Source organism: Falco naumanni, chromosome 11 (genome assembly GCF_017639655.2).
Source record: "Falco naumanni isolate bFalNau1 chromosome 11, bFalNau1.pat, whole genome shotgun sequence".
In the NCBI taxonomy this organism is placed as follows: domain Eukaryota; kingdom Metazoa; phylum Chordata; class Aves; order Falconiformes; family Falconidae; genus Falco; species Falco naumanni.
Window position 1 is genome coordinate 9330256 of NC_054064.1, and position 16450 is coordinate 9346705.

The 16450-nt window shown below is 41.3% G+C and overlaps 1 protein-coding gene across 1 annotated transcript in view; it reads right to left on the reverse strand.

The window, feature by feature from the left end:
• NOTCH2 (notch receptor 2) overlaps nucleotides 1–16450 on the reverse strand; it is an 87219-nt gene that overhangs the window by 20453 nt on the left and 50316 nt on the right. Inside the window, exons 11-19 of the mRNA XM_040610457.1 lie at nucleotides 14671–14904; nucleotides 14070–14180; nucleotides 12236–12428; nucleotides 10552–10697; nucleotides 9903–10022; nucleotides 9642–9794; nucleotides 6630–6858; nucleotides 4081–4282; nucleotides 718–871 (exon numbers count right to left, since the gene is read on the reverse strand). Of these exons, the coding sequence (XP_040466391.1) occupies nucleotides 718–871; nucleotides 4081–4282; nucleotides 6630–6858; nucleotides 9642–9794; nucleotides 9903–10022; nucleotides 10552–10697; nucleotides 12236–12428; nucleotides 14070–14180; nucleotides 14671–14904 (1542 nt within the window). The remainder of the gene's footprint in view (nucleotides 1–717; nucleotides 872–4080; nucleotides 4283–6629; nucleotides 6859–9641; nucleotides 9795–9902; nucleotides 10023–10551; nucleotides 10698–12235; nucleotides 12429–14069; nucleotides 14181–14670; nucleotides 14905–16450) is intronic.

The following is a 16450-nucleotide window of genomic DNA, read 5'->3' on the forward strand; positions in this document are numbered from 1 at the left end:
AGTACTACTGTTGCAGTACAAATGTTCAATGTTTGTACCTAGAACATCTGCAGAAGGTATGGGAGCTTGACATCCTTCTCCTTTGACACTGAATCTCCTTGTTTGGATTTCCTGGACTGGAAATGGCATGACTTCCATCAGCCTGGGCTACAAAGCCACCTTTCAGGAATAAATTCACTTAAACCCCAAATCTTTTACATGTACATCCATCTGAAGCAGGAAATTACGGCTTTGGGGGGAAATGGTATTACCTACGTAGCTAAATAGCACACTTAGCAGCCAGTATTCTCTGTGAAAATACTTACAAAGATCATGAGTTACAAGATGCCTTCCTTGTACAAGGACAACCTGTCTTAAACCTGGCCTGCCTGGGATTTAGCAGAAAAGCATAAACAGCTGATGTATTTTCCAGATAGGCAGCCCATGTAAAACGGTACTACTGAAACTCTAAGGATCGTGAAAAGTTTAATTCTTTTCTAATATTTTTATGGTAGAAGCTAGCTTCTTATGTCAGGAAGAATCAAGAAAGCTTTGCCTCCCAAATACAACCTTGCAGAGAGATTTTTAGATCAGAAGTGATCATGACTGACCACCTAGAGGCAAGCTCTCTGGGATTTCCAATGCGTGCTGTGTTCACAGGCATATGGGGAAGGGAGGCGCAGATTAATGATGCAAGGGGAAAAGTTTTCAGTTAAAGCACAGAGGATGCTTATTTACCCCTTTGTGAAGCTGCCACCTGACAGGAGACATTGGGCACATCACAGTAAGTACCAGTCCAGCCAGGTGGACAGACGCATTGGGTCTGGGCTCCATTCTGGACACACGTGCCTTTATTCTTACAGGGAGACTTGCTGCACAGATCCATGAGCGCCTGGAGAGAAAAAAACCACAACAACATATATGGCAAGCGCACTAGGAAACACTACTGGTGGTACAAATTTAGGAAGCAGAGAAAGGAAGCTCTGCAAAACCGGTTCCATGTAGCAATGGAAAGAAAGGAAGACTTCCCAAGTCTAAGCCAGGTGCTTCACTGTGTCTCCAGAGCTCACAGGCCTAGGAAACTGCAGACACAGAGAATTAGCCCCCCGACAGCAGCATCATTTCAAGAGTAAGCTGATCCTCACACTTTGCTATGCAGAGGGATCTCTGGCTAGCTGTGTTTGAGAAAATTTAGTTTTATCTCAGACTAGGCTCTAGTTCCACATTATTAGGAGGCTTCCAGCTATCAACAGTAACAAGTGCCCTTTCTTCTCCCAAACTCCCCCCATCTTCACTGCTTTTTGAGGATGGCAAATAGTTGCGGTTTAACTCCAGCTGGCAACTAAGCATCACACAGCTACTTGCTCACTGCCCCCTACCTCCCCTCCCAGTAGCGGGATGGGGAGGAGAATCAGAAAAAAGCTAAAATTCATGGGTTGAGATCAGAACAATTTAATAATTGAAATAAAGTAAAATATAACAACAAATGCAATGAAAACAGAGGGAGGGAGGGAGGGAGGGAGGGAGGGAGAAGAATAAAATCAAAGGGGAAAAAAACCCTCCAAATGATGCACAGTACAACTGCTCACCACCCACTGCCTGATGCCCAGCCCCAAGCAGCGACTGGCAGCCCCCAGCCAACTCCCCCCAGTTTCTACACCGAGCGTGACGTTCTATGGTATGGAGTAGCCCTTTGGCTAGCTTGGGTCAGCTGGCTGGCTCTGCTCCCTCCCAGCTTCTTGTGCACCTGCTTGCTGGCAGAGCATGGGAAACTGAAAAGTCCTTGATTTAAAGTAAGCACTACTCACGAACAACTAAAACATCAGTCTGTTATCAATGTTATTTTCATACTGAATCCAAAACATAGCACTGTACCAGCTACTAAGAAGAAAATTAACTCTATCCCAGCCAAAACCAGGACACAGATGTATTCCCCATTTTGATCTTTGCTTTTCCTTTTTGTCATTAGCTCACCATACCTGCTTTTGGCCCCATTTGCTCTAGTATGGTCTCTCTGAGTTTTCCTGTCTTCTGAGTTTCAACTGAAAACCCACAACTCTTTTTATGAACTGAAGAGGGGCCAAAGTATCCTGCTTTTCTTGAGTCCTTATATAAAAAAAGTTTCCAAACAAAGAGACTAAAACTCAGTAAATCATCACATGAAAGTGGAGCGAGGACCCAAAATAAGTGTCTGACCTAATATAAACCAGCGACTAACCATCATTTCCTCTTTGAACACTTAAGTCTTCAAAGTAATACAGCTATTTGATTGATTTCAAGCTGACTTGAGGGAAGGATGAGGTTTTTAAAGCGAGTAGTACTGAATTTTGGCAGTAAAATGCGATTTCAATTGCAGAAAGTTCTGCTTTTCAGATGCAAACTGTCTCCTCATAAAGATTAAAGTAGAAAAATCTGTGCTTTCACAGGCAACCAAAAAGAAACTTGGAATTAAGTTTTATCACATGTAGTTGAGCGTGAAGAAAAACACCAAGCCTCTTGCTTCTGCATTTGTAATGAGTAGCTGACTGTTTTACATGCAAATTCTATAACTTATGAATCATTGTCTGATTTTGTGCTGCTTATTTAGCTTTGCTAATTAGGTCAAGCCAGTTTACCACCAAGACAAGAGCTACAGTGTAGCTGTAATCTAGAAATCTCTCCAATACAGCTTTGAATAGTACTTATAAATTTAGAAAGTTATGATTCCTTGCGTAAAATGAGTAATACATTATGATCAGGCTTCTCCAAACCTAAAGCAGACTTTCTGAGAATCCACAACATTTAATTTGGGGACAGGAACATTAATCCTTTTCTCAAGTAAAAACAAAGCAAACATAACAGAAGAGGAACTAGCGAACTTCACAGTACTTTACGATCACTCTCAATGCTAATTCTCCCGATGAGGTTTAAGTGGTGTGCCCAGAATGTATAATTAGGGTAGCAGAGGGGTTGCTTTTTTGTATCACTTCATTCCTTTACACTCACTTCCTCCATTAGCAATACCTAGAAGCAGACCTGGCAATTGAATGTCTCACAACATGCTTCTGAAAAGCACCTCCCCCACTGCCACTAAAATGCTGCTTCTAACACCCACTGCTTTACAAAGACACATTGGCATGAAAAGACAGTTGCAAAATTCTTACCAAACTGTAGTGTTTTCCAGTAGTTTAAGAAATTCACAGGTTTGTGGGTTTTTTGGTTTGGTTTGGTTTTGTGTGTTTTTTTTTTTTTTTTTATGGCAGCATGCAGACTGCTTATGGAGGAAGCCAATACAATGTTTACTGTTCCAAGCTAGAAACAGTCCCAAATCCTCCTTGCTGTTTTGGTAAGCGTAGAAGAAAAAGAAAAAAACCCTCCAATCGGAAAAATTAAATCAGTATTCTGTTTCCACTGCGATATGCCAAGTTTGAAGTTTTTAATAGGTACTAGTTGGTCATTTACAGTATGGGTTTGCAGCTCCTATGCTCAACTGTGAAAAACTAATTGACCTGAACTGCAAGTAAGTCTAGAGGGTTTTATTGAGGTTGTGAACAGGACAATCACGTCAGTCACTGCGCTAAAACATTTTCTGGCTTCTTATAGAAAAAAAAATCTACAATCAACTCAGAATAACAACACCTCCCCGTAAAAAAAATAAGCCAGTTAAATCAAGGGCCTGCTAATCAGACTGATACTCTGCTCTTTCTTTGGGTTTGTCTGGTTTTTCTTTTTTAACACAGGACTCAGCCTTCAGTCAGGACAATTTTATGCTTCAAATGAAATGCAGCCATTTCCAAAGCTAACAGCTGTTTTTCGTTTAAGAAGAAAACTAATCTAGAAAGTTCCAGTGACACCTGTCCTCATAAATAACCAAGTGTTTTTCCTCCTCCTCACAAAGTGACACTTTTGATTTCCAGAGTTTTGAGCCGGGGCACCTGCTCTGTCAGACAGAGGCCCTGGACTTATTTTTCTCAGGGCTAACAGGCCAACCACCTTGTAACAGAACGGAAGGAACAAGAGCTCTGCCACATTTGGTACCTCACATCCAACCCAGTCACTTGTGCTGTCGGATGGTTCAAACAACAGTCCCCTGTGCAAAATGGGCAAGGAAACGTCACCCACCTGACAGTTCTTCCCAGTATAACCCAAAGGACATATACATCGGTATGTGCCCAGGCTGTCCACGCAGGAGCCTTTGTTCAAGCAAGGATGTGAATCACACTCATTAATTTCCACGAGGCAGAAGGGTCCTGTAAACCCCACCGGACACTGGCAAGTGAAGGAATTGATCCCATCTACACAAGTACCTCCATTGAAACAGGAGCTGCAAGAGAGTGAGAACAAAGGTAAACTGAAACAAAACGCAGTTAACTCATAGCCAAACAGCACGCAAACTTCACTGACACGAGAGAGAAAACCAGGTTACAGGATCTTCTGACCACTGGTAAGCTGCTGCTAATGAAGCACACACCAGGTAACAGCAATTCCAGGGCACTCCAGCTCACTGTCTTTTACCTTGGCAGGAGAAGAAAGTAAAGCAGGGTTCCAATGAGTTATTGGTGATGAAGGTAACTTAGTTAATGAAATTTTCCCAGCCTCAATGTGACCACAAACAGTACTGTACCAGGTAGGCGTGTGGCTTGCTCAAACTGATAAATTTTATACAAATTTTATTACAGATTACAATTGTATTACTAATTACGAGAAACAAAACAATTTGCCTTTTCTTTAAAGCTTCAAAGGAGTCACAGGTATATTTTCTCAAGGAAAAAGTCTGTGTAACATGCAAAACACAAGCATGTTCTTCATTGAAATTATGTGAAAGTATTGGTATTGCTAAATCCCTTCCTCCTCTTCTCATGAGAATCTTAACTCCTTGATTTGTAAAACTACTCATACATGCCCTGACAGAATTCAGATCAAAGGAATTACCCCTCTCCCCCAATCTTCTGATCATAAGAAATTCTGCCAGATTAGGTGGCAGTGGAGAAGTGACTGGGAAAGTCAGAAGTGATGCCTCCTGCAAAACTGACTCCTTTTTCCTTCTGAAAAAATGTCTGCCAGGAAACTCCTGCTCCTCTGAAAATAACCCTAGATCAGACTCAATCGGCTTGATAAAGCACGCAAAATGTATTCATGCTTGTTATCTGTTCTGCGCGCTGTCAAAGATCCTGACTGTGATTACAGTAGAGATGTCAACATCAACCTATTTATCAGAGATGCTCCTCTGCCTTGTGGGATGAATTCTGTTCTACACAGAGCAAAACCTGCTCTTTTACATTCATGGCAAAACAAGGAAAATGAGAGGAACTACCAATCACTTGGCACGTTTCACTGAAATCAGGTACCCATCTCCAAAAGAAGATGGCACTCTCTCATAGGCGGCTTCTCACACAAGACACGGAAGAATTATTTGAACCAAATTCAAATTAGCCAACCATCATGGCACTCTTAAGCATAGCTCAGTAAATTTTGGTTGAGAGGGTGTGACTGGTTCAGCTTGGCAGAGTGTTGAAAATTGCTACATCCTTCATTCATACCTGCAAGACTGGTTTCTGTCCTGGCCGATAATGAAAACAAAACCAGGATGAACCTCAAGGAAGAACTAGGTTCTGCTAAAACACCCAACATACTTCACTTGATTAAACAACTGGTGTGTAGATTAAACACACCCTCATCAGTGACGCAATCCTGTTCTTAAGTGAAAGATGTTAAAATACTTCCTCCCCCACAAATGCTGTTTTATAAAAGAAAAGAATGATCTTTTCTTTGTATGCAGAAAACGTATGAGAATACCAAGAGCTTTGCATTTAGGCACCTTATTTGTTTCTAGTAACTAGACTAGAGCAGACTATTTTTAAATATTTTTTTTAACCACTTCAAGCTTTATTAGAAATCTGAGAATCTGAGGTTGCTTACATCAATCCTAGCAAAGCTTAAAATAAATACGCAGGCAGATGATGGATACACAGGGTTAACACTCAAAGAGCTTTTAAAACTACCAAGTGAACCCATTAATATAAGGACCAGCTGTTGAGCATTTTAACTCAGTTCCACACTTTCCCCTTAGAATGACTCTAGGTTTTATCTCAACTCTGCTAAACCGCATCCAATTTGTGAGTGTTAAAAGATCTCTGACGATTAAACCTTTCCAGTACAGAATCTGTGGGTTTATTGTTCCTCCTGGTAGCTTCTTCATGTTATTTGCTGTCAGTAACTCAGCTCAGGGCTAATTTGTTTTTCCTGCCTAAGAGCTGGCCATTGCTTCCATTTTTGCGGCTTTTGTATTTCTCAGCACAGTAACTGTTCATAACTGATCAATTATTTCCCCTCCCTTATATGATAATGGTCTTAAAAAAATAGAAATTATTTCTCTTTTAATAAGCTAGCACCTGTTACTGTCTTAACATTTGTTAAACACTGTCATATTCCTCCTATAATGGAACTAAGCTTCTAACTAGTCATGCAAACTGAAGACCAACTTTGAGAGGCAGCTGCCTTCCAGCTGGTATCCTGCACAAGGTAAGCAAGTTTTCTTTGCATGTCTCGGTGACAAAAGGCAGGAAAACAGATCCTCATCATTAGAAACTGCTTCTGAGTAGCACTGACTTCAAGCCACGAGCACACATCGTGTGACACCTTAGCACGGCAGCACAGTGAAGCTCTCTCACCTCTCAGTGCATTCATCGATGTTGTTCTCACAGTTGGTTCCCTCAAACCCAGGCTGACACTTGCACGTGTAACTGTTGACGTAGTGGGTGCACGTGCCTCCGTTCCTGCACGGCTCGCTCAGACATTCATTGGTATCTGTTTGACATTTATCTCCGTGAAATCCAGGCAGGCAGATGCATGAGAAGGAGTTAATCCCATCCACACATGAAGCTCCATTTTGGCAGGGATCTGAGACAGAAGTATTACACCAAGTGTTAAAATGAGTAACAAAGGCCAGGCCTAGAGTAGTAGCTTTTATTTAGGAAAAAAGTATCACACAGCCCAGAGTGTGACAGACTACCGATGGGTTTTTCTGAGGCACTTTATGGAAGAGGTAATTGCAAAGCACTATCAATAATGAATTCACAAGAAGGTGTGGATCAAGACCAAGCTTCAGGGCTTAAAGGTTTCTCTGCTGGGATGTGTTCAACCAAAACCAACAAAACCAGACCCAAAGCCTCTTGGTTTAAAATTCAGACTCCGCTTTTTTGACAAATGCCTACTGATAAACACAATACAAACAGCACAGCAAGGTTTCTTCTTCCTTACCAAATCTTACTCATAAAAGAACTTGGCCCATTCTCTCTTTTCCAGACACTGCTCAACACACGAGAGAACTTCGGTGCTTAATTTTAAGCATGAAAGTAGTCCAGTCAAATCAAACATGTATGGGTATAATAGTGTATATATGAGCACTTATCATTACTGAGCATTTGGCATTTTTCCCAGTATCAAAGACTGACTGGGGAAAGGCTGGCAGAAAAGCTCATAAATTCATACACCACCTTGGATTCTCCTCACCTCTGCATTTCTTGAAATTTTCTTTATCCCTACCATGGTCTTGCTACTTGCATATCACCATTTTTTGGTCTAAGGCATCCCCTGTTAGTGTATTCCTTCTATTTCCACAAGTACCCATCTGCCTGAAAGGTCTCTGCCATTCAGTAGTTTCTTCCTGCTTTACTCCTTCCACTTTTGGATTGAAGACCCACATTCCCCTGTCAGATACTGCCTCTGAAGCCAGACATCTTTTCTGCTCTGCATTCCCTAGACCAAAAGCCTACATATATGAAGGCAGAGAGGGAAACTGGGATGGGGGAGGGAAAGGGGAGACAGGAAGGGGGGTGAAAAAAAGGTTACAGAGCAGGTTTTTTTTAATCTGTGACTAACTTAAAGTACTACTAAAATACAAACTTGAAAATGCAAATAGACTCCACCAAAAATTCACAGTTCAGTACAAGATCATTTTGTTCACTGGTAAATGAAGAAAACAGATGTGAAAGGTAATTAAAGCTCATTTAATGACTGAGAAATATGCTCACATGATAAAAATCTGGGTTATAAGAGACACACCTGCATCCATTTAGAGGTCATTTGACTACTGCAGAGAAAAAGCACATTCAAAGTGAGACCCCTGGCAGCTAAAAAATGTTGTCTCTATGGCATTCAGCCATTCATGACTGAAGCCAAAAGCTGCACATTAATTTTCTGTGCCACACATTTACTGACAGAAAAAGGAGACTCGAGTTATCAACTTTTCAATAAGTTCTTGTTGTTGGAGGGTTTGTTTGCTTCATAGATTAAAGACATTTGGCTCAAGCCATGGAAGGTTTTTGTTATGCTAAATGAAATCAGCTGTAGCAGTAATTTGAAATTCTTCTTCAACCTCATGGGTGTGCTGCCTAACAGACAACATAGGATGAATCTCACAGCTCTCAGAACACTTAGGAAGAGAGATTTCCCAGCTGTTCAAGAGAGAAAAATGAACACTTGAAAAACATTTTTATCTTCAGACACCCACGTAAAAACTAACAAGACAAGCAATAATTTTGTTGGCTTCAGTAAGCAAAGCTTTGGGTCAATGCACTGTGACATTTTTTGTACTGTACCTGTTTGCTCAGAAAGAGGCAATCAAAAGCTCAGGCTGAGCCAAATGCCTTAGAAGTTCTTTCGGCAGTGCTGCTTCGGAGTCTCCCACGCTTAACTTTTGCTAATAGACTTGTTTGGATCCTTCTCTACAGCAGTCACAAATTTAAATATTTTTAAATGCAAGCACAATTCTCTAAATTCTTACCTAAAGTCATTTAAGACTTTGGTTTGTTTTTATGCTTTTCTAAAAAAATCCAGAGGTTTGGTTTGGGGGATTTTGGGGAGCTTTTTGTTTTGTTTTTCTTTAAGAGCCAGCCAATTAAAAGATTACAACACCGTGATCTCCCTCAAGGTTTGCTAAAGCACTGTTCAAATAGTAACACATGAACTTTTAAAACACATGAGGCTCAGATTTTTATCTGATGATGATACAGAATGTGCCCAGCAAGAAAAAGCAGCTACTATATATTTGGTTTGCCTTGTAAACAACAGTGTCAGGCGCATGAGGTTAACATTGCTTTCTTGTAATTTAAACTGTTTCAGTACTCATCAGTGTACGGGCTATCCTGCAACCGATACCTATTCTGGAACAGAGGCCTTACTGCTGCTTAATTTGCTTTCAAATATGGATTAACTCGAACAGCAACAGGACCCACTCTTTCCAGAACATTGATGTCAGACAGAAACAGTTCAGGAAAGACTGCTATACTCCAGATTCCCACCACACCTCAATCAAGTTGAAATACAGGTAAGCCCTGCAGTGTTACTTTAACTTGGTGTATTAAAATTTCAGGCAAATATAATTCTTCATTTAACAGTGCTCCTTATTGAAGTATGTAAACTCTAGGGACCTTTTCAAGTTAAGAATCTGGGAACAACTCCTGCTATCAGGACACTGGTCTGTTTCTAGCAGCTGAATGTAATGGGTTTTGACTGCCTCAAACATGCAAGTCTTTCAAAGCTGAGGTTTGGTGGGTTTTTTTTCTTTTTGATAAGTGATTATAAAAAAGCCTTCAGCATCTGTCAAACAGCAGTCACCAATAGCACAGCAAAATTATTTCTAGGAAAAACTGGAACACAGAGAACAATCTGCCGATACTCACTTGAAAGGCAGTCATCAATGTTACTGTCACAGTCTCCTCCAGTGAAGCCTGGCCGACATTCACACAGGTAACTGCCTTGAATATTATGGCACAGAGCATGATTTTTGCAGGGCTTGGAGAGACATTCATCAATATCCACTGTACACCTCTCCCCTGAAACATGGAGAGTCCAAGCGTTAGACTCCTCATAAGGCAATGGTCAAAAGGCTCAATGCCAATTCTGCTCAGTGTTGAAAGTACAGTGTTCCCCATCCCCGTTACCTTCCCAGCCAGGGGCACACTGGCAGGTGTACCCTTCGGAGTCAGGAGATTCTTGGCAGATTCCTGAGTTCTCACAAGGATCAGGGGAACAAGGAGCAACCACTACCTGGCAGTTCACTCCTAGAAAGCAGAAAGGGAAAAAGGAGAGTATGCCGCTAAGAGCTTGGTGCTTCTTGGAAGAACGAATAAAGACATTGTAGATCATAACTTGCATGATCTTCCTACACAGCAGTGGACAGTATTTCTGTATTTGAAAAATCTCAATGGAAGGAAAAGGAGACTGAAGCACTCCTCATGGGCTCAGTGGGCGCAAGCAGACAGCTGCCATGGTAATTCCAAATTTAATGTCCCTTCAATTCCCACTGCCTTTACATAATCTCAGTCTAACTTTCTTACAAAGAAAATTAAGCTGAGCTGTCATCAGGAGTTTTCTTAATGAGTCCAAACAAGATTAGATATGGTCTTATTAAATATTCTGCTGCTGTATCATGTCTACATTAACTGACTGCAATTTAACTTCATACAAACATGGCATTTCCCCTTTTGATTCCTATTTCCATGAAGTTTAATGAAATGATTAAAATGGCACTAAGGGTGCAATGAAGTGGAAAGGAAAAAAGAGAATAGAAACTTCTGCCTGAATTTTCACCTTTGAATCCTTTCCTACAGGAACATCTATATCCATTCAACAGATCCTCACAAGTTCCTCCGTTCTGGCATGGGTTCGATTTGCATTCATTCCCTTCTGTTGAACAGTAATCTCCTATCCAGCCTGGGTCGCAGACACACTTGTACCTTTAAAGGCAAAACCAGCAGTAACTTTAGAGCATTCCAAAATAAATCATCTACCAATTTCTCCTGCAGATTAGTTTTGAAGAGAAAGCCAGAAGGCCTTTCTTTAAGAGAGCCCTAAGTTACATTTAGATTGCCTACCCCAGCTGTATAGTTTTGAAAACACTGAAAATAAACCCTCTCTTAAAACCACACTTCCCTCCCTTACCGTTTTCACAAAGTGCTCAGTCAACCAGCAATATGTTTCTGCTTTGATAAGACCACCTCAACACATTTAAACAAAGACGGGGGGGGGGGAAGATTAAAAGAAGTGGAGAGGAACAATAGGTTCCAAAGATAACTAGACTGATTTAATACAAAGCAGTGGTTACAAATGAAAACAGCTGGCTGGGAGCAGGAGCAATCTTCTCCATCGTGTTCCAAAATCTGAAGTGGAGCAGCACTCCACCCATATGACGTAGAACCAAGGACTTGGTGAATCACCCCAGACTCAGGCCACACCACACACACTGGTCTCCCTCTCTCTCATGCAAGCAAGACTTATTTTATCTGGCACCGAGCAAAACGTGTACATGGGCACAAATATGACTGCAGGTGACATGACAGGCAAGATGAACCAAAACATTTGTTTTCCAAGCTTACGCAGAGGCTGAATTAGCAAGAAAGGCAGTCTTCCTGCCAGCTCCAGGGAAAGTGCTGAATCCTGCCCCACAGAGCTATCCACAGTGGTAAATCACTTCCTTGCCCAAGTGCCGACAGCACGTTCCAGGGCACAGCACACATCTGGGAGGCACTGTTATTCGATGTACAGTTGAGAAGTTCCACAAACACAAGCCCTACCTCCCCAAACCTGTTGACTCCACAGGCCCTGCACTTAATACCAAAAGGAGGTCTGATTCAGGGCTCCCAAAATCAGCATTTGGTCTTCCTGGATGGAAAGATTCAGAAGCAACCACTGCCATCAGAAGAGCCAGAACGGGCTTTCCTGTTTTCTCTCAGGCATCCAACAATGTGACTAAAGCTGGACAAAGTGTTTAAGTCAAATATTGCTTTATCTCCTAGTGTCAAAAGTTGTCTGCCTGTTCCTTAATACATAGTATTTGGGTAGCAAGAACAGCACTAGCCAACAAAGATAGTCTCCATGCTCAACATTTTAGAGTTTGATGGAACAGTAGCTGCTGCTCCCCAAAGGTTCAATTTGGAACCACTTCTTTATTTCAATTGCATTCACTCTACTCACTTGAGCTGCCAAACCCTGCCTTTAGATGATGGCAGTCCACCCTGCACTACAGACCCATGCAAAGCTAGCAAAGAACACAATGCAGGACAGAAAACCCTATGTTGAAACAGCAGACTGCAGCTAGTGACTAAATATCTACCCCTTACTGTGATTATGTCATGGGCAGCAGATATGTCTGGATCCTAATCTGAGAAATTAAAAGAAAAACCAGAAACCTCAAGCCAAGTTGGAACTCCAGGCAAAGCAAGAAAAAAAAGTATAGAAGGTAGCAGGCAAGTTTAACGTGACAAGAAGTACTTACCCACTAGTGATATGTGTGCAGTTGCCATGTACACAGGGATTACTAAGACAACCATCTGCCTGTGACTGACAGTGAGGATGATGGTAACCTTCGGGACATACACACCGAAAGCCGTTGACTTCATTTAGACATGTTCCACCATTATGACAGGGGTTAGATGTGCATTCATCAATGTCCACGTTACAACGTGGGCCTAGAAAAAAATCCAATACTTATTAAGTAGTATTTCTTATAAGAGCATCTGCTTTGCGTGTCTGTGAGAACATGCCCTGAGACACAACTCAGGAAAGCCAATGCAGTGGGACAGAGCTTGCATGCCTCTGTGCTTTAACAGAAGTCAAGAGAAGCATTTTTGAAAGATGCAGCACTTTTCTGTGCCTAGAAACCACTCAACAAGTATTTACAAACCATTCAAGAATCTCAACAGAATTCCACTAAAAATCACTGGTTAATACTGATTAGGGAGGCAAAAATCACTCAGCTATGTCATGCTTGGAACAAACCCCTTGAGCTCCACTTGTCGTAGTCTCTGCTTTGAAAGCACCTATCCTTTGAACAACCAACATTGCCATACTGCCTGCAGTAAATATAGTTCTTGTGGTTTATTGCGCAAAAGGGACTTTAAAAAACACCATTTCCTGTTTTGCCTGCCTCTAATTACAACTGCAAGATCCTTGAAGTAGCGACTGTAAGATCTTGTGAGGTTGGAAAGCTAAACGAAGTGACTGTTGCAGTACACTGAAAGCATTTTTAACACAAGGGAAGGACAAAGTAATGAGATTCCATGAAAGCCAGCTCTTTAGATCCTGGAATATGACAATTCATCATATTACTTAATTATTTTAATAGCGTTAACGGTAGAGAATCTGTCCAGTGGGATAACAAATATGGTAGGCCAGCGACAAAGCAGCCTGAAAGGCAAGAGTGACCAAGGTCATCCTCTTCCTGTCCTGAAGGCTAGAGAGTATGACCATGCCAGAGCCAAAGGATGAAAGGAGCATCAAAAGTCTAGAAAGATGCCAAGAGAAAAGCACATGAAACCTTTTAGTGCTATTTCTAATGCATTTCAGATCAATTCTAATTAGAATCATTCAATAATAAACAGTAACAAACGTGATGAGAAAACTCTTATAAACAGTACCAACTGCCTTACAACAATCGCTTTATGAGCACATTACCCTACATGGCTCAGAACATACTAAGTCCCTTATAAACAGTGTTGAGATGTGCTTTAGTCATCAGAAATAGTCCTGATGTTCTAAGCATGGATTCAAAAGTGTCTAAAAGCTTCTTTTTTCAGCCTTACTTTTACTGTATTAGGTAAGTCTTTGTAATTTAAAAGGAAACAGAACAGACCATGCTGTGAAAGAGAAGTACTGAAAAAAGCAGGTGGTTCAGTTGGAGACTTCAGAGTGGAGAGCAGCTGATTGCAACACTGAGTTAATGCTTTGCTTTCACAGAAAGAAATACTGTTCATGGTCAAAGCCCAAGGTATTGTCTAATCAAACACCTTGCCATATTGTCCGCAACCTCTCTGGCTCTGAAAAGAAGCTGTAAATAATAAACCAAAGTCACATGGGTTTATTTGTTATAAACCCAAGAACCATGAATTGGATATAATTACCTAACAAGAATGGTATTTTACAGCACAGGTTAGGCCATTTTTCTGCTCTGTAAAACTTGCTGTAATGTAAGATGCTGAGATTCAAAGATTAGAAGAATCTACCGAGATACTAACCGAATCCCTTGCAGTCAGTATGCAAAGAACAGCTTCCTTAGTTACCTGGATAACTATATTCAAAGCAACTCAAAGCTATTTGGTAGCTGACTTTACCTGTAAATCCAGGTTTGCAAGCACAATTGTAGCGATTAATGCCATCAATACAGTCCCCGTGAATGCATGGGTTACTTGCACAGTCATCAAAGTTATTTTCACAGTTCACTCCTGGAAAAAAAAGATAGAGGAATAAGGGTCCAAATCTTACAAAGAAGACAAGAAAACTGTTTCCCAGAAATAGCCAAATTAAGAATCCCACTTGCTTCAAAGTTACACGTGCACTGGGAGGCCTCAAACAGGGGATGGTGCAGAAGCACTGCGACACCAAGGAATGTCACCTGAGTTACTGGGTGCCGACTATGACCCTGAACTTGTACTACATGTTTAAACAAAAGAGTAAAACATTTTGAATACCATACCTATTTTTTGCTTGAATTTAGGAGTAAAGAGGAGGTAAATTGTTCCAAGGCCAGATGCAATAGCAGTGAGGGTTAGGTAATCCACACAAACACATCAAAATTCGGCAAGGAAAAGTAATATAAAAATGATACACTCATACCATAAGCTTATCTCTGTATGCAAATCAGAGCACATGTAAGAAATAATTAAATGCTTGAATTCTGCTAGAATCCAATCCTTCCACTTGTGGTTTATGTACCTGAAGTGCCCAGCAAACAGTTGCACTGGTAGCCATTCACCAAATCAATGCAGCGCCCCTGATGGAGGCAGGGATTGCTGTGGCATTCATCTATCTGCTCGCTGCATATGGCACCCATGTAGCCAGGATTGCATATACATGTGTATGAATCAATTCCATCTTGACATTCCCCATGGTGGCAAGGATCCGGATCACAGTTGTTGATATTCTCCTCGCACAGAAGGCCAGTAAAACCTAAGGAAAAATGATGAATCGGAGTAATTAAGAAGGCAACTGGTATGATGCTGCAGTGAATATAATGCAAATATAGGAAGAATCATATTAAGAATCGGCAAAGTGGCAGACAGCACAGAGGGTAACAGGGCATCTCAACTGCTTCCCATTTTCCAGCCCTGGAAAACAACACTCTTCCACTGTTCACAGCATTACAGAACAACATCTTGCATGGAGAATCCTGGCATTGGAAGTGGTTACCTTCAGTTTACTCAGAACAGTAGCAATGAGAGGAAACATGTAAATCTCCATGAGAAATATTTACGTGCATCAGTATAAACTATCTGAAGGCACTCCCCTGTCATTATTTCCTCTACACAATACCAGGAGGGTTGACTTTTTTAGACTGAGGAATTACTGCAAAGATGCTGCAGAAACCTTCCCAAGGGAACTTCCTCGGCTCACGGCAAAGCCCCTGCAGCTCCACTTATTAAAAACTTTCTTGCCCCTTTCACTGGGAAACCTTTCAGTAACTCAAATCAAGCACCAACTGCAAATTTATGAAAGACTGCATGCAACCTCTTTGGTTAGGAGCAATGAAACAAGCGGCAATCTGGCCTGTTTCATTCTGCTTCAGCTGGGAAACATCCTGAGCAACAGAGAAGGACAGAACCTATTCACCAGAAGGGCTAAAACAATGGTTCAGGAAGCTAAGAGCAGCAAACAACTCCCGCAAGAGCCCTGTTTTCCGTGATGGAGCAGAGCTAAATGAAACGGGGACAATTTAAAATAAACGGTTCTCAGAGACAAGGTTTTGGAGCAACAGCTCACGCTGCCTTCCAGCAGCTGAAGATTAGGAAGGTAGAACTTCAAATTTCAGACACCAATTGGAGAATGATACAAACCAAGCTGCAGGGAATTTCAACAGCTGAAGAGCAATTCTCACCTGAGTATTTTAAGTGGATAACAGGCTCCCCATTTTTCATACAGGTTTGTGGTTATTTCTGTGGTCAAACATACCAGGTGACGGCTAAAATTTCCAAGTTCTGCGAACGTATGCATGGATGAATGGGTGTGGAAGCAGGTGGGGAGAGGGAAGGGAAGCTAGTTAGAGAGATGGATATAAAAAGATGTTAGGGAAGGAGGAAAAACAAACCGATAAGAGGACGAACAGTGGCAAAACAAAACAAAACAACAAAAAAAAAGAGAACAGAGGCAAATAAAAGAGGGAAGACCTAAGACAACTCAAGAAAAGAAAAGCCATGATCTACCACTGGGAAGGAGAAGTGGAATAATGCCAGAAGGGAAAGAAAAGACAAAAAGCAAGCAGTAAATAGAGCTATCTGTACAGCAATTGGCCAAACATTTTGCAGTTTTCAATCACTTCGGCAGCTGGCGATTACCATTCAGGGAACACATATCACTCATAATATGAGATTAATAGAGGAAGAACATACTCAAACATCATTTTCCAGTAAACTGACCTGCCCCAATGATGAATTCCGCATTTCAGTCTTACAGAAGGCTGTCAATATTAAATATAATACTTAGCATACATTCGTTCAAA